Consider the following 18,053-nt stretch of genomic DNA (forward strand, 5'->3'; position numbering starts at 1 on the left):
GGTCATGGCATTTTCTCTTTTGATTTGTTGTTTTCACTATTTTAATTATCGGGTTGTTCTTTGATACTTGTACTATTCGTTAATTGTTATAACTCAAACGCCTTAAAATAATCACAAAAATAATAAACATTAAATACGATGGGTAGAACAATTCACCAACCTGCTCCGTGCAAATCAGTTGTTGCAATTCAGGGTTAAAATTCAGATAAAGAAAATGATCTTTTTTCTCTATATACGAATATTAAAAACATGGAATGTCATGCTTGATTTGATGCCTGTATCGTGAGATGAAAAAAACCTGTTTATTCATCCATCATTCCACAGCAATTGAATATTCACATTATTAAGTTAAATTATGGGTACCTGTAATATTTTTTTCCGAAACATTCACTCCTGCTGCATACTTAAACATTCGTGCGATGGAATGGATGCCAGTCATCATCATCCTATGGGTTTACTTGCCACCATTATACGAATGCCTCGGTGTATTAATGTTAAATTTAGACAAAATTTCAGACTGTTTATTAATTCAGGCGATTAACACTGTTCTTGTGCGCACGTGCAGTCACCTGATCCGGTTTGTCGGGGACAATTCGCGCCCCACATGGCATGGCTATGCTTTGGCGGGGCTGATGTTCCTGTGTGCCATCGCCACGTCCATGCTGGCGCATCAGCACTTCCACGCGGGATTCGTGACGGGCATTCGGCTCCGCAGCGCACTCACCGGCTTGCTTTACCGCAAGGCACGGCCCGCAACCTACTCCTCCAACCGCACCCACATTTCTGCGCATTCATATGGACACCACCACAGTCATATGGCCACCACCATCACTTGGCCACTGTCACCTCCATATGTCTGCCACCACCTTCATATGGCCACCGCCATCACCTTCGATTAGCATGGTTGGCTACGTACGGTGTGAAAGAAGTTCAACATACATACTTTCACATGGCCACTATCATCACTGTCATATGGTCGTCACTACCTTAATATGGCCACAATAACTTCCATACGTTCAAAAATATGTTTCACCGTCTAAAAATCGAACACAAAATTTTATGGGACTTCCGGGCCAATTTCTTCCAGCGCCATTTGTTTGAATAGGTAAACCCACGATTGGCGTCGACTTTCTGAGTTTCATCATCCTGATGAACAAATGTTACTAGCTTGCTTATTGTGCCAGACGAGAGATATCCACAGACAGACGGATCCATGCAGCACAGTGCAACAACATTGCGTCATAGGCGCTGTCATGATGAATTGCGGCAAATAAAACAAAGTTAACAGACGTCTGCTTAATCCCCAAATGTGTATAAGCTGTTGCCTAGCATCAGGAAAGTCGAAAATATATTTCATTGGTCACTCCCCTCTTGGTGAGACACTCTGGAAGTTGAAATTGGTCCAAGGTTTCCCTGCTTAAACACACGTCGTTTGCACATGTTGATTATACTGGCCGATGTACGTAAATGTTGGGTAGAGCATTGGCACTTCACGATGAACCCGGTGACCTGAGTTTGATTCCTCATCATGGCTAACACCAGTAGTGCATTGTATCCGAACTGGTCCTGGGTCCTCCACATAACCATCCCCCATAGACCAGTGTGGTGAAGTATGGTCAAACAACCCCCATGATTGACATGTGCGGTAGCCTTCATTTAGCACTGGACTGACATCGAGTTGTAAATTATTGTTATTAATTTATTAAATACATTTTTACATGTTTTAGAAGTTAAACGAACTGTTGTATATTTACGTATATATTTCCTGCACAAACTATTTCAAGACATTGATTAACAGTTTTGTGCAACAGCACTTTTCAAAGTCTTCCTAAAAATTAGGAACTTAAATTTCGTTACCTGATTTTTTGTATTTCATCAAGGAGCTCAGGATTCTTTGTGAGACACAATGCAGTGGTGCCAGTTATTGTAAATGGGCACTTTATAGGTGAAGATAATCATCATGATAAAGATTTGAACTCAGCATCTTATTGCATCTGGCTCAGCGGTTGGCAACATGCTTTATCATTTAAGCATATATAGAATAAAATCACAACTCTACTTATCCACATATAATTTTTTTTTTTTAGCCCAATGGCCTATTGGCTTTCCGGACAAATATACAGCAGCATGTGTTTTAAGCAAGCAGACTCCAGGGTTCCCTAATGTTTTATGGTGAGGTTGAATCTCCTTTTGTTAACTTCTGGATTGATCCTCCCACCCCAACGTGCACTTAATTGCCCATCACTTTTTTTTCTTTCTCTGCCTAATTTTCCCTTTCTCTATTTTATCTTTGTCTTGTTCCTGCGTTGTTTCACATATCACAGATAGGGGCTCCTAGGCTTACTCGTGTCTGTGTTGCTCGTTCAGTCGTCATGTACAATGGCTCTGTGCTTCCCTGTATTTCTTGTGTTTAAAGTATAAATGACATTTAATAAAATTCAGCCAACTCTGGACCAGTGTTGACCTTCAGGCTCTGGCTTTTTGGAACAAATGCTGTTGAGTTACCAGATATTTTTTGGCAAGAGCACTCAATCTCAACTATGGGGTCCTCTTCAACACAAAATGTTATATTGTATATTAGCTTATATACCCGGCGTTGCCCGGGCCAAAAACATATTTCAAAACTACTCTTAAAAATCTAACAGCAGTGCATACTGACTGTGGTGGTACCTGCTATGATTACAGCAGTGCATACCGACTGTGGTGGTACCTGCTATCACTACAGTAGTACTTGCTGACTCTATAGCAGTATTTGTCGACTGTATAGCATAGAGTGCTCACCTGACAGTGGCGTGGTGAGGCCTAGTCCCGTGCAGAGCCTCCGGCCTCGCCAAGATTGTCCAGCCGGCCGTGGTGGTACCTTGGCAGGCTGGGGCTGTGTTGCTACCCCTGACCCCCCCCCCCCCCCAGCCACGATCTACCCGGCCGCTCTGCAGTAATATCTACGGCCTATAGTGGTAGCATCCTGCGACTGTATAATAGTAATAACTGCATGCATCGGGGTGGGGGGGACATCACACAGTGAAGAATTAACGTCAGCGTTTAGTGTATTTTATAGCATTTTTAACGCGAAAGAAAATGTCCCCCTCACTCCCACCGAAGGCGTGCGATTTGGCTTGGGCCGTCCCCCCCACCAAAGGCGCGTGAGTTGGTATGGTCGTGCACGCGTCATAAATACATACGTAGACGGGAAGCGCACAAAAATCGCACTAAATCGCTAATTAAACTAATTAAAAGATGACGGATGTGAAAAAGGAATAGCGCTTGCTCACCGCGGGGCTTACGAACACACACAAACCCCGCCACAAACCCACACACACAAAAATTTTGACTTTTTAAAAATATATTTAGATAAACTCATGCATTCCTCTACAGCATATTGGATAAAACCAAATTTAAGAAAATATCTGCTCTGTCACTCCACATATCAACAATAATACGTTTCGTCTTTCATACTATTGGCTTTTATTTCAGCTTCAAACAATATCGATCATCACCGTCCAGTGTTCTAAATGGCAAACATAACTCAATGCGTTGTATTTTTCTCTCGACAGGCTCTAATGATAACACAGGCCGCGCGATTGTCGTGTGCTGGCGGGGAGCTGACGACCCTAATGTCTGTCGATGTTCAGCACATGGCCGACATCACCAACAACCTCAATTTTGTGTGGTCTGCCCCTCTGCACATCTGCCTGGCTATGTACTTCCTCTGGCAGGTAACTTTCTGATACTGAGACGGGGGTGGCATGGGGAGGGCTGCCCAGGAAGGTGGCAAAAGGGGAAAAATGTGGTCCGGTCCACACACAGAAGAGGGCCCCACAACAGACATTCGCACAATTCACTACAGTGGAATGATAGGATCCCACATGACATTCTGCCTCAGGTCTCAACCTCTGAGTGGCCCGAGGCATGAGGTGGGTGGAGAAATAGACTGAAAGGTGTGAGGTGTTAACGGCCAATGCCAGTGATGCCACCACATCCCGCCATTGCTTTCTTCTATCTGAAGCTCATGTCATGCTGTGGTGGTGGGTAGTTGGTTCGACGCTGGGCATTGCCTATGATGGCGTGTAACGATTCGCCCTCTCGAGATTCCTTTTACTTTCGTGTTTTGGTGAATGTACGGGGCATCTGGTGGCTGCAGGGGTCACGTGAATCATTTACATACAATTTACACAATAAAAAAATAATATATTCATACCCTCACAAATAAATGCACATATTGTTAGAATCAACTGTAAGCTATGAACTGATGCATTGTTCATGCTCTTTGCCTTCCAAAAAATTCAAATTTTAGGTAGCGTCATTCATGCACATTGCATCTCACAATCGCTGAGGAACTTCAGACAAGCTCATAGGCTGCCAGGTGGTGAGCCAGCGTCAAAAATTGCTCTGCAGTTTACCTTCTATAAAGATGTTATCAGCCAATTAGTGAGCGTTCATACATGTGGGAGGAAACCGGAGCACCCAGAGAAAACCCCTGCACGTGAGGGGGCAACACTCTACATAGAGTAGGGACAGATGATGTCAGTCTACACTTTGCTGTACTGCATGCAGCAGGCAAGCCAGGGTATTGTACCTTAATGCCGGTGGGAAGGAAGCCTCGCGACATTTTGTCATTTGGCTGATCCACCAATCCTCGCCGCCTCTACAGTGCTGGATTACAGGCGTGCACCACCACCACCTGAGAGACTCCTCTCAACAGACTCATCTGCCTTTGGTTATGCTATGATTACCCAGGGTTCCACTACCCTGTTGTGGTATCATTGTCACTACTGGAGACATATCTGTTTATTATTTATCATTATTATTATAGTATTCCACTTAAATTTTGATTTAAAGCTTTCGTGACTGCAGGGATTCATATTCTTGGTTCTTTTGGTAAAGTCACGTAGAAGGGAAACAATAAAAATATAAAACAATACAATTCTCACGACGTTTCGACTGCAACACAAGCAATCATCATCAGGTGTGAAAACCACAGCAAGAAAATTTGAAAAAAAGTGGCGTTTTTTTTAACGTTAGCACCACGGAGAGCGATTTGGCAATTATTCAGATGGACGAGTCCATCTATGTTCGGAAGAGGGGGGAGACGAAAATAATGGATGCGGGCTGAAAGCTACCGTAAGCGTGAACAATCAGTTAAGACCCAATATGGTTTATCAAATCCTTCCAATGATTGCTAAGCCAGAATCCATCTTCTCGGTTGACATTGTCTCTGTGTTTGTATATGTGGATAGCCTCATGAACGAATCTCTCATGGTAGCCAGATGGCTTGCAAAGAACCTCTGTCTTGGAGAAGTCAATGTCATGTGAGCCTACTGGATTATAACAGTGATCTGCCACGGCCGAGGTGTTGGTCCTACCGTGTTTTAGGTCTGCTTTGTGTTCACGAATGCGGTCCGAGACATGTCGTTTGGTTTCTCCAATGTAACTACTACCACAAAGGCAACTTAGTTTGTAGACGCCAGGGTACTGTATGTCCGGAATCACATCTTTTACAGACGGAACCAGATCACGGGTTTTATGTAATGTGTTCAATCGGACCTGGATCTTGTGTTTATTCAAGATTTTGGAGATATTTTTTGTGATCCCCGCAATGTAGGGTAAAGTGATGGTTTTGAAAGGCTCTTCAAGAGGGTCCATCTTCATGGTTGGAGTGATAGCTTTGTGGATTGTGTAGCCGGAGTAACCATCCGCCTTAAGAGCTTGGTGTACGTGCTTGAGTTCACTGGCTATGTGTTCCTGGTCGGATATGCATTGGGCTCTATGGTGCAGAGTCTTGGTGAGGGAATTCTTCTGGGATGGATGGTGGTGGGAATCCGGTTTCAGGTAAGCATCCGTATGGGTAGCTTTCCTGTAGACAGAGTGGCTCATTGAACCATCAGGTCTCTTTTTTATTAGGACATCCAAAAAAGGTAGCTTGCTATTTTTTGGCTTGCAAATAACCTCTGTCTTGGAGAAGTCAATCTCATGTGAGCCTACTGAATTATAACAGTGATCTTCCACGGCCAGCTAGCAACCTCAGCAAAGATGAGCGTTTTGAATTATATCAATTAAAAAAGAGGGATGACATTGTCATCCTTTCAGCCGACAAGGGCAATGCCACTGTCATCATGGATAAAATAGAATATAATAATAAAATTCAAGAATTACTCAACGATGGCAGCTATACAAAAATGAAAAGAGATCCCACCAACAGCCTCGTCATACAAACCAACAAAATAATTTCTGATTAAACCGCAATAATTGATCAAACCAAACAGTTCTCGTTGAAACCTTCTACTGCCAGGCCACCTTCTACTGCCAGGCCACCTTTTTTGGATGTCCTAATAAAAAAGAGACCTGATGGTTCAATGAGCCACTCTGTCTACAGGAAAGCTACCCATACGGATGCTTACCTGAAACCGGATTCCCACCACCATCCATCCCAGAAGAAGTCCCTCACCAAGACTCTGCACCATAGAGCCCAATGCATATCCGACCAGGAACACATAGCCAGTGAACTCAAGCACGTACACCAAGCTCTTAAGGCTAATGGTTACTCCGGCTACACAATCCACAAAGCTATCACTCCAACCATGAAGATGGACCCTCTTGAGGAGCCTTTCAAAACCATCACTTTACCCTACATTGCGGGGATCACAAAAAATATCTCCAAAATCTTGAATAAACACAAGATCCAGGTCCGATTCAACACATTACATAAAACCCGTGATCTGGTTTCGTCTGTAAAAGATGTGATTCCGGACATACAGTACCCTGGCGTCTACAAACTAAGTTGCCTCTGTGGTAGTAGTTACATTGGAGAAACCAAACGACATGTCTCGGACCGCATTCGTGAACACAAAGCAGACCTAAAACACGGTAGGACCAACACCTCGGCCGTGGCAGATCACTGTTATAATCCAGTAGGCTCACATGACATTGACTTCTCCAAGACAGAGGTTCTTTGCAAGCCATCTGGCTACCATGAGAGATTCGTTCATGAGGCTATCCACATATACAAACACAGAGACAATGTCAACCGAGAAGATGGATTCTGGCTTAGCAATCATTGGAAGGATTTGATAAACCATATCGGGTCTTAATTGATTGTTCACGCTTACGGTAGCTTTCAGCCCGCAACCATTATTTTCGTCTCCCCCCTCTTCCGAACATAGATGGACTCGTCCATCTGAATAACTGCCAAATCGCTCTCCGTGATGCTAACGTAAAAAAAAACCCGCCACTTTTTTAAAATTTTCTTGCTGTGGTTTTCACACCTGATGATGATTGCTTGTGTTGCAGTCGAAACGTCGTGAGAATTTTATTGTTTTATATTTTTATTATTTTATTGTTTTATATTTTTATTATTTTATTGTTTCCCTTCTACGTGACTTTACCGAAAGAACCAAGAATATAGTATTCCACTTGTTTACTTAGAAAACCTCAATGAGTCTCAAGACTCTATTTCAGGAGGGTCCTGCCAAATGTTCGCAGTAGGGGGCTATTTTATTACCCAGGGTTCTATGCGATGCTCTCGCAAGTATTAAGAACACCTTGTGATTCCCATGAAACGATGCTGGTAATACTTTTGGGGGAACAAATCACTGTTGTGCTGCTATCTTAGCATCTAGGACCATCAGTGCTGGCGGGGGTGGCCGTGATGCTGCTGCTGATACCTTTCAATGCTTTCATCGCGCTCAACATCCGGACTCTGCAGGTGCGTACCATTTAATGAAACACGTAAAATGTTTTATTTGTGAAGCATATACGTATGGCTGCAACCCAAGGCGCTGTACAAGATGTGTAGAAGAATATTGAGGTGATGTGTAAAGCAAGAGCATCAAATAAAAAAATCGAGGAGAGGGAATGAGGTAGTAGGATAATGCAAGGCAGAGAGAGAATGGAGACAATGGGATGGGAAGGTACGAATAACGACTCTTAATCTAGAAGAAATAGAAAAGTCTCATGTCTATCTCACTTTCATCTCACCAATGCAGGTTTCTTTATGTCTCGACAAACTATATCTCTCGGTGAAGCACAAGTTCAAGAACCCTGGTGCAGACCATCCCTCGGCTATGCATGCTGGAATAATGTAAAGTCAGAAGCACTGCTATAGCTGGAGGGGGCTGAACCCCTTTCCCATATAATGAAGTCAAATATATTTGGTGCAATATTTAACACCAGTTGGGATTATGATTCCATGTTCGGCAGCTAAGGCAGAATGCACAATAGACAAACGACGGAATATGATATCCGTTACGCTCTCTGCTCGCTGTTTACCATTAAACTTTTCACTTTAGCACCGACTGTGTCGCTTGAATCGAGGCCACGGAAACGGCACTCGCCCCACGCGTGCGTTTTGCCGCCGCAGGCTCAGATTATCAAGAAGCGCGACGAGCGCGTGCGCACCCTGAGCGAGGCCCTGTCGGGCGTGCGCATCATCAAGATGTACGCGTGGGAGGGGCGATTCCGTGACGTCATCCTGCGAGTGCGCGAGCACGAGCTCGCCGTGCTCGGGCGCGCTGCTTACTTCTCCATGCTCTCCGCGTTCACCTGGCTCTGCTCTCCCTTTTTGGTACGGGGGGGGGGGGGGGGGGGGGGCGAGCGATCCCTGAACGCGGCGGGCGGTGCGGCGGTTTTTTAGGCTCGCCGCGCTTTGGAGCCCGGCACCCCGCGTATATTCCCGGCCACAGTTAGCGCACGGGCGATTGTATCAGCGCTTGCCCTCGTAATTTAAATAATCACGGGGCATGATCAATCCACTGCTGGACGAAGGCCTCCCAGTTTTCAAATGTTGATAATGTAGTTGTTTACTTCAATGGCGAGTGTTTTAATTTATAATACAAGGGACAATCCCATTTCTGTTATTTTATGCAACTGCCATCCAATGGGCACTTAAAATATTAATCTCACACAGCAGAGTCTAAATATCATCGCCAGTTGGCCACAATTTATATTCTTTCAAATCGGTGGCTTATAACGAGCATGTGTACATTATACTCGCGGTATGGTGATGTAGCATGACATGCAAGGCTTGATGGGAGGGCCAAGGGTAGCTTTGGTCACAAACGCATCTCTTGCTGCGTGTGGCATTGTGTTGTTAGTCATTGAGCTTGTGTGTTTTTTTAGGTGGCGCTGGCATCGTTCGGCGTGTACGTGTTGGTGGACGAACACCACGTGCTGGACGCAGAGAGGGCGTTCGTGTCCCTGGCGCTCTTTAACCTTCTGCGATACCCCCTCAATCAGCTGCCTCAGCTCATGAGCGAACTCGCCATGGTATGTAACCAGTGTGGTGTGTCAAACAGCACCGGGGGAGACAAAGGCAGCCAGGATTAGGAGATGATCGCTAACCGCACAGGATTTGTTTCGATCCATAAGGCTCAACGAAAGAGTGTTGTTTTGTAATTGTGTGTACGTTGTTTTTTATGTTTGACAACAGACTGAAGCGCAATTTCAAAAACATGATCGTTACAGTTGTCTGAGTACCCTGCAAACAGACCTGCCCGCTCAGAATCTGCATAGGCATAACATACTTAACAGCCCGATGAATGTACATATGTATGTATGTTGAACTTCTTTTGTACCGTACGTATCCGACCATGCTGATCGGAGATGCGGGGGAAGGACAACAAACTAAACACAAAAAACTGTTCAAAAGAAAATTCGTTTTAAATCTAGATTTAAAAGTGCATAGCACCAGTGGCTCCCTAATCTCGGAAGGAAGAGCGTTCCAGATGGCCACAGACGCGAATCTGAAAGGGAGCGATGCGGCGACTGTCTTTGTTCGACGGTTTCGCTAAAAGCCGCTGCTGCGAAGATGACCAGAGAGTGTGTGGGAAGGTTGCGCCATTCCTTTGGGCCATTGTCACGGGCGAGCACACACACCCACCTGCTCTCAGAACCAGCCTTGAAAGATTTCCTGTTGTCGCTATCACAGAGCAGCAGCCACGCCTCGTGAGGAGCCACACCTGTAGAACCAGTCTGAGGCAGCTGTGGCACAAACTCCAAACAGGCGTTTTCATTGAGGCACTTCTCATTCAAGCGATACATTAGTAGTTGATATATAAAAATAATGAATTCTAAAAATATTACTTTCAGTAAAAAAATCATGCATAATTTTACATGGATTCTCCCCATGCCATGTTGGCAATGAGGGTTATTTGACCAGTCCAGTGGAGGTTGGTGAAGGTGAGGAGAGTGGAGAACAAAACTGTGAAATTTGCTGCACTTCCCTCTTCTGTCACAATGCCTGCTGCACATGTTTTCTAAATAGTGGTGCAGTGGTTAATGCACTCCACTGCGATCCAAGTGACCCAGGCTCAATTCCTGGCAATTATGTGCAATTACTGGGTTAATTGTAATCCGGCCTCATTTGCGACTCTTCTGGATCGATACATCCTAAAATTAATACACATTTGCGGTGTTACCGACATGAGCATTGGACTGGCAAAGGCGGAAAGCCATGGCTCTGCCTGAGCGGCGTAGCTATCGAGTGGGTGGGAGGCGCAGCTGCACCGGCGCTCATCCACCAGAGGGGCCATGGCACTGGGATACAAAGAGGGAGGGGTCATTGAATGGGGGCGGGGGGGGGCATCTCATTCCTTGCATCAAGGTCCACGCCAACCACGCTGAACCACACCTTCTCTTGTGCAGCATCAGCCTTCTGGATACTCGCTAACAGCGATTTTCCGCACCTCCGATTAGCACGGTTGGCTACATGCGGCGTGAGAGACGTTCAACATACGTACATAGTCAATAACACTAAATGGGGAGGACTTTGTGGTTTTTTGTGTGTGTGCTGGGCGGCTCACAGGCGAGTGTGTCCTTACGTCGCCTGAGGAATTTCCTCAGTCTGGAGGAGCTGGATCCGCATGCCGTGGATCGCTCACCCTCCCATCTCCGTGGTCAGACACTCGCCTGCCTACTTTTCTGCTTCTCCAGCCACATTTGAACATTTACTCAGGATCGTTAAATGATCAGCTTCAAAATGTCTCCCCAGTAAAAAGTGGAATAGTTCACCCTCCTCCTCCCAGGGATTTGAACAATTACAATTCAGGGTGTGATTCAATTCAATCATCACAGCAGTGATTTTAGTACCTGCTGGCTGCAGGGGTGACATGATCATATCATATTATACAAAAAACTAATGGTCATAAAACCATATGTTCCAAGAATTGTTATTGGCTGAAGGCAACGCATAGCCCATCGTGCAGCGTTTAATTTTGTAAGCAATACGTTTCGTGACCTCTTATATATCGTGAGAAAATCCTTTGTCGGAAAGATTCCTGGTTAAGAGCTTTCAACACGTCTGGTTTATGTTAGTGACTCGCAGCATAACTTCTGTGCACATTATGAATCAGACTCATTCACTCAAGTGATAAATACCGTAATTCAGAAAGTCATGGAAACGCCAAAACAACTTGAGTTGCTCATCGCCTCCAGTTATGGGATAAATCAATCCAACCTGAGGTGACCCGAATCGACTGCCCATGGAATGGAGGTATTAGTGAGGCGTCCGTGGGTAAAGATTTCGCAATACTTGACTGTGTGTACAAGGCCAGATACAACCGGGTGATTTGCCTACACTCGCACCATTACGCGTGCAATTGTGTGATTGATGGGTCACCTGCTCACGCTTGTTCTTCCCAGAGAGCTGTGTGTCCATCGAAGGAGGGACCTTCACGTGGAGCTGGGACGAGCCGCCCATCCTCCATGAGTAAGTGTTTGTCGTGTTAGTGACACTTGTTTTTGTATTGAAAGACACTTGTTTTTTTATTGAAAGTCACTTGACAAAAGCTCAGCATCTGTTGCGATTTGTGAGCATCACCCTCCACCCATGTTGAGGACTCGGTCCACCAGGCCGACTGTTTTGTCTCATCCGTATTGTCTTCAGCCACCAAATTGCAGGTCACAGCACTTCTCTTTCTGTTTCTCCCCTCGTACTGCTCGATTCCCTTCTATGATCTGCTTTCCCAGGCTCTTATAATCTTGCTCAATCAAGACATGTACAGTGTTAACCCTTATCTATTTTACTTTCGATAGAGCCGTTTGTTGCTGGCCGCTTGATGTTTTTGGCCTTTGGAACTGTGCTCGGCAAAAAAAAAACTCCGCTGTCAGCAATGCAGGCTGAGAGTGGTGATCGGGATGAAAGGAGGCTGAAAGATGTCCCGTAGGAAGTTGGTTTGCTGATGCGCGTCTGCAGCAGATCGGTAAATAAGTGCAGTTCACAGGGTTGGATGAGTAGAGGTAAGTAGCGCAGCCAGGCTGACACACAGACGGAAGCAATAACGAGAGGCTTCAGAAGGGCACTGCCCATACGCGTACCCAGTGGAATGGGCAGAAGCAGGCAACAAACGATGCCGAGAGAGGCAGGAGATGCAGACGGCACTGAATCATCAACTTGTGATTGAATTCTATTAAGAAAGTTCATGTTGACTTTGCCGCACCATCCCTTACGTGTGTGCACCCTACTTTTCTTGCTGTGTCACTCCTCTACCATGCACCCCTGCTGTCGTGCTACCTTGTGCCCTGCAGCATCTCCCTGGCTGTGCCACGCGGCTGCCTCCTCGCTGTGGTCGGAACCGTGGGCAGCGGGAAGTCCTCGCTCATGGCTGCACTTCTCGGGGAGCTGAACAAGTTGGGTGGCTCAGTGGCCGTGAAGGTACAACTAACATGTCCCCCCTCCACCCCCCACCCCCAATCCTGTCCTCCCCAAATATCCCTGGCTCCCACCTCTCATTTCTGACCACCGTGGGGGTGCACACCTCTTTATAAGCCGGCACTTTGAAGGTGGGGTTGGTGGATCGTTGAGACAAGTGATGTGGAGCCTACGGGCCCATGTGCTGGTTTTCCTCCAGGTGTTCCATTTTCCTTCCACATCTAAAAAATCTCACATCGCAGAAGTCCGTCTGAAGTCACTTCAAAACGTTTTGTATCCACACTGGGTATCCGAACATCTTATCATATTCCATGCAAAGGGGAATGTGTTATGTGGCAATCAAGATAAAGAATTTCCATCCTCAAGAGCTGGAATAGCTAAGTTGACCATGAATGGGAATAAACTGATTTTTAGGGTAATATAAACGAGACAAAAATAATGAATTATTAAATCAAATCGTATGCCAGAATTGTGACACATTACGGGGAGGTTAAAGGTGACCAATCGTTACAGGCCTACTCAAATCCCAGTGACTAGACATGGATGATTAGTCGATTAAGCAAGCCACCCGCCCATCACCTCCTGTCCAGCGACACATGGTGCCGAGGTGAGCTTTTTTTCCCGGGACTATTTTCTGCGTTATTCGAGTCGAGCGATCAAATGGATAACCGTTGAAAAAAACAATTCCTTACATAATTGGATATCCCAGCTGCACAAATGATGTATATATGTTTTTTTAAACTTCTTTCGCACCGTACATAGGCAACCATACTAATCGGAGGTGACGAGGCAAATTTAGCGATTGGCCATTGCCTGTTTCTCTGGTCACGGGTGTCGTGCTCGCGCAGGGCCAGGTGGCGTACGTGGCCCAACAGGCGTGGATCCAGAATGCCTCGCTGCGGGACAACGTGCTATTTGGGCGGCCGCTGGACGAGACGTGGTATCGCGAGGTGCTGCAGGCCTGCGCCTTGGAGCAGGACCTACTCGCCCTGCCGGCCGGAGACAACACAGAGATCGGGGAGAAGGTGCGGTGGAGGAAACGTCGTCGTCGTGATCATTGCTATGACAGTGATGATGCTGTGAACTGTAGAGATTGCTACCTACTTTGCAAATGCAACAGAACCACCATAGCAGCAGCAGCAATTCATTCAGCCTGAACTAAAGCTGTCACGTGGCTTTCAAAGTTGGACATAGATCTATAAGTTCACGAAGCCGCATGCAAGAACAATAAAAGAGATTCTCATCATACTAGCAAAAACAAAAGTGGCAGCAGCAGAATAAATGGCATTATCAGGATCATCAGTGTCATAATAATCATCATTAGCAGCAGCAGTAACGCCATCATCATTCATGTCATCAGCATTATCATCAGCAGCATTAAAAAAAATCAGAAATGGCGGCAGTGTCAGGGTCAAATACAATAATCAATGCTATAATCATAACTGTCATTGTCATTAACATCACTGTTTTCATGATCAACATTACATCATCAACAGCAGCATAATCGTCATTGAGATGATCATTAACATCAGCATCATTACTATCATCATCAGTTTAATTCACTGCCTTACCAAGGTTCGGGCGGGGAGGCGGTGACTGCCCTGGTCTCCCCTTGGTGGGGGCCGGTGGGGGGTGGGGGCTGCCCCCATAATTGGCAGTCAAATTGTGAAGCAGGTGATGAATGCTTCGTTTTATGGGTTGACTCTTCGGTCCTACAGGGCATCAACCTGTCTGGGGGCCAGCGCCAGCGCGTGTCTCTGGCTCGTGCCATCTACAGCAAGGCGTCCGTCTTCCTGCTGGACGACCCTCTGTCGGCAGTGGATGCACACGTTGGGAAGCACATCTTCGAGCGCGTCATCGGGCCCTCGGGGCTGCTGGCAGGCCAGGTGCACGCACGCACGGCGCTCCCGTCGCACGCCGCACACGCCGCACAGTTAACGGGCCAGGGGACATCATGCACACGCATGGATTGCGTGATGCATTGCATTGTCATTCAACGTGACTGCTTTATATTGAACAATATCAAGTAAAGTGAGGTAGGAACTGAGTGCTGCTCCCCAGGTATGGCAACAGTGTTTTAACTTCAGCCAAACACGTGCTTTGTATAGTAATAATAGTTGTTGAATTAAAGAGGCTTTGGCACGGAAAATAAAACAAGCTTCTTCAATGTCTCCTGCACCAGATGAGTGATAGAGCCGTTCCATAACAAGTCAGATGTGATCCTTCACCCAACTGCCCTCACCTCTCTTTGCCCTTTGTTCATTTCCACCAGACGCGGGTGCTGGTGACTCACGGCCTGAGCTTCCTGCCCCACGTTGACCGCATCGTGGTCCTAACAGCGGGCCGCGTCTCCGAGAGCGGCTCGTACTCGGAGCTCATGCTCAGCGGCGAGGCCTTCTCGGAGCTGCTGAGGATCCATGGACAGGGAGACGGCGCGGGAGAGGACTCCCCGGCCAGTCAGGATGACGGGCCTCACGGTAAGATGGCAAGGCCTGAAACGATAATCGGCAGTTAAGAGTCAAAAGTGTCTCCCTGAGAGGCAATAGGCTAGTGCTCAACACACAATCAATGACCCCTTAAGCCAGTGATGGCAAGTCTACATTCCCATGACAGGAGCTAGTTCATTTATAGGATGACCACAGGTGAATTGCCACAACATTTTATTGATCCCTGATACATTTTAGGCCGAGTAGATTACTGACTAGGAATTGAACCTCTGAATGAGTCATGCTGTGTGAAGCTGGGATCAGTGCATGTCATGTATCTATTATATATGTATATATTTATTACTTTTGAGAACTAGGGCTGGCAGAATTTAGTGAATAACCACGTGTATGTCGATAATAACATTGCCTATTATTTATATGATTGAGTTTTCAGAATTTTTATCCAGAAAGGTCCTCCATTGGAATATTTGACCAATTCATTAATGGGTGCTTTGCTTTGTTGACTGACATGACACTTCATCACCATGTGTTGGAGAATGAAATGGCCTATGCAAGCAGATATCATTTACAGTACTTCTGAGGTCCATTCAGGTGCCCTCTAATTCACACGAAGGGCACTGCCCTCCCCCCTCACGTACTGCTGTAAAAACGTATGTTTTTTTTGAAGTCAATCTGAAATATTCAATTTCTGAGCTGCAATTTCTGCCAATATAAGTAAATCCAAAGTTTGTGTTTTTTTGTGCAGTCACCTGTGACCAGGCTGAGACCATGATCTCACTACACTCGAGAACCAAATTTACTTCATGGGTGACTGAAATCTGGATTCGAACCTAGTATCTCAGTGGTGCTGTTCTGACCCCCGAGTCCCTCACCATCTCCTTGTATTGCCATATTCTGCAAGCCATGGGGCTGCACCTGCATGTCTTATCAAACTCATGCGACCAAACCACCTCTGGCTGTGTGTCCATGTGCGTTCTGCGGGCGGCGGGTTTGTGGTTCCAAGATCGGTCTTCTGAATCATCTCAGGACCCATATGTAAATATAAAGATCGCCGACGACTGACATGACACGTTGAACACCCACACGCTCGGCACGAGGCTCTTCATCTGAAGAGGGTCCTTATGTCGCCTTCCTGCAGTCATCATTGACCTGCGATCCCCGGGGCCGGATGAGGTGCTCAGCACGTGTTCGAACATCGCCGACATGGAGCCGGTGATGACAGAACCTCGGAGGATGCTCATGAGGTACACCACACCCAACAACACGACTTCATGGCCAATGCATGCTGTGGTGACGAATCTGTCGTGCACCTAACCCCAGTATGCTCATCATAATCATACTTAGAAAGTGCTGCCCACAACCGTACAATCTTCTCGAAGTGAGATATATGCAAGCATATCTCAAGATGATTAGTGGGACATTGGCATCCTTGGGAAATGAGTCTTATTCATTCATGTGTTGTATAAAGAGAAAGAGGGTGCCATAAGTGTTGGAAAGGTGTGTTGACATTAAAGTATTGGCCGTTATGACTTCTTGACCTCAGGCTAAATTCACATGTTACGATTCCTTTGTGAACAGATGAACGAATGAATTCATGTTTTGTGCATTGCTGACCCAAAGGCAGATCAGCAAGCAATCGATGAGTGAGGGCGATGGAGGAAAGCGTCTGTCCATGCACCACATCTCGCTGAGGCAGTTGGGGTCGCAAGAAGCAAGTGGCTCTGGTACAACCCAGGGTGTGAGCACGGAGACGCGGGGACACAAAGAGACGCAGCCCGGAAGCACACTCATGCAGCCCGAGAGCATGGAGACGGGACATGTACGTGGCGGCTTCCGTTATCGGGGGCAGATGGAGGTCGATGCAGGGTTCACCGCTGAGACCCTGGCCAGACACTTGGGAAGAGATGTAGTACATCATGCATATTGAATGCAATAGAATGCTGTCATGCAGTACATCATGTATATTAAACGCAATAGAATGCTGTTACGTAGAGTATTATTCCTGATCGTGTAACCGCCACGTCCACCGTCACCCGCCGTGCGTCGTGCAGATGAAGCTCTCCGTGGTGCTTCACTACTTGCGTGCGGTCGGCGCGCCGTTATCCACGCTCGCGCTGCTCCTCTTCTGCGCCAACTACACCACCATGCTGGGCACAAACGTGTGGCTGAGCGAGTGGGCGGGCGAGCCCGTTGTCAACGGCACGCAGCGCAACACGGGCTACCGCCTCGGCGTCTACTCCGCGCTGGGCGCCGTGCAGAGTGAGCGCTCACAGCCCCCCCCCCCCCCCCTCCTTGCAGCCGCTTGGGGAGGAAAATAAAACCCCCGACGTAATTGATTAATACGTCCGCACGATTGTTAGATACCGGCGCCAAAGGCCCATAAATGTCAAGCGGGCCCAGCGAAGAGCAGCAACTCTAAAGCTTGCAACGGGTAGGAGTTGGTAACACGTCTCTTGAGTTGAGCAAGGTTATAGGAGCTCGGGAAAATCTGTGAAAAAGAGCTGGACATCTGTGATAAACAGCTTTATAGCTCATCGGATTCCTCCAGTGGAAATAAATATTCTGAGTCTGATCTGAAAGAGGCGATGGGAGAGTTTTCCACCAGTTTCCAACTCCCCGCAGTGGAAAGTCACCAAACGAACCTTGAAAAGTTACCAGATGTCACTAGATTGACCTAAAGTCGTCAAAAGTGTTGCTAGACAACACACGTGGAAAACTGATGGTGAAGGCGTGCAGCATAGATCTGGTAACATAATACAGTACAACAATGGGGTTTTTTGCACTGCCCTCAATGTGGCTCCGCAGCAGGCGACAAACATTCGTTGACTGCACGGTGGTCGCTCGTCCAAACACTATCCACGCTCAAACCTGCTTAGCTTTCGAGGTATGATACGATGGGGCACATTCTGGGTGATTCGGTCAGAGGGTGCTGGAATGTAAAGATTAAATAAATCAAATGGAAC

At 46.6% G+C, this 18,053-nt stretch overlaps 1 protein-coding gene across 2 annotated transcripts in view; it reads left to right on the forward strand.

Moving 5' to 3' along the window:
* LOC116946238 (ATP-binding cassette sub-family C member 3) overlaps positions 1-18,053 on the forward strand; it is a 55,465-nt gene that overhangs the window by 20,023 nt on the left and 17,389 nt on the right. For both annotated transcript variants that reach the window (XM_032961251.2, XM_032961250.2), the window contains 14 exons: positions 566-743; positions 3,555-3,716; positions 7,610-7,702; positions 8,357-8,560; positions 9,115-9,261; positions 10,799-10,889; positions 11,635-11,701; positions 12,520-12,646; positions 13,492-13,668; positions 14,362-14,529; positions 14,916-15,120; positions 16,229-16,334; positions 16,711-16,909; positions 17,142-17,349. In XM_032961251.2, coding sequence (XP_032817142.2) covers positions 566-743; positions 3,555-3,716; positions 7,610-7,702; positions 8,357-8,560; positions 9,115-9,261; positions 10,799-10,889; positions 11,635-11,701; positions 12,520-12,646; positions 13,492-13,668; positions 14,362-14,529; positions 14,916-15,120; positions 16,229-16,334; positions 16,711-16,909; positions 17,142-17,349 — 2,132 coding nt within the window. The remainder of the gene's footprint in view (positions 1-565; positions 744-3,554; positions 3,717-7,609; positions 7,703-8,356; positions 8,561-9,114; positions 9,262-10,798; positions 10,890-11,634; positions 11,702-12,519; positions 12,647-13,491; positions 13,669-14,361; positions 14,530-14,915; positions 15,121-16,228; positions 16,335-16,710; positions 16,910-17,141; positions 17,350-18,053) is intronic.

The sequence above is a fragment of the Petromyzon marinus genome, chromosome 26 (genome assembly GCF_048934315.1).
Source record: "Petromyzon marinus isolate PM22_M1 ecotype Great Lakes invasive population chromosome 26, UKy_Petmar_22M1.pri1.0, whole genome shotgun sequence".
Classification (NCBI taxonomy): Eukaryota; Metazoa; Chordata; class Hyperoartia; order Petromyzontiformes; family Petromyzontidae; genus Petromyzon; species Petromyzon marinus.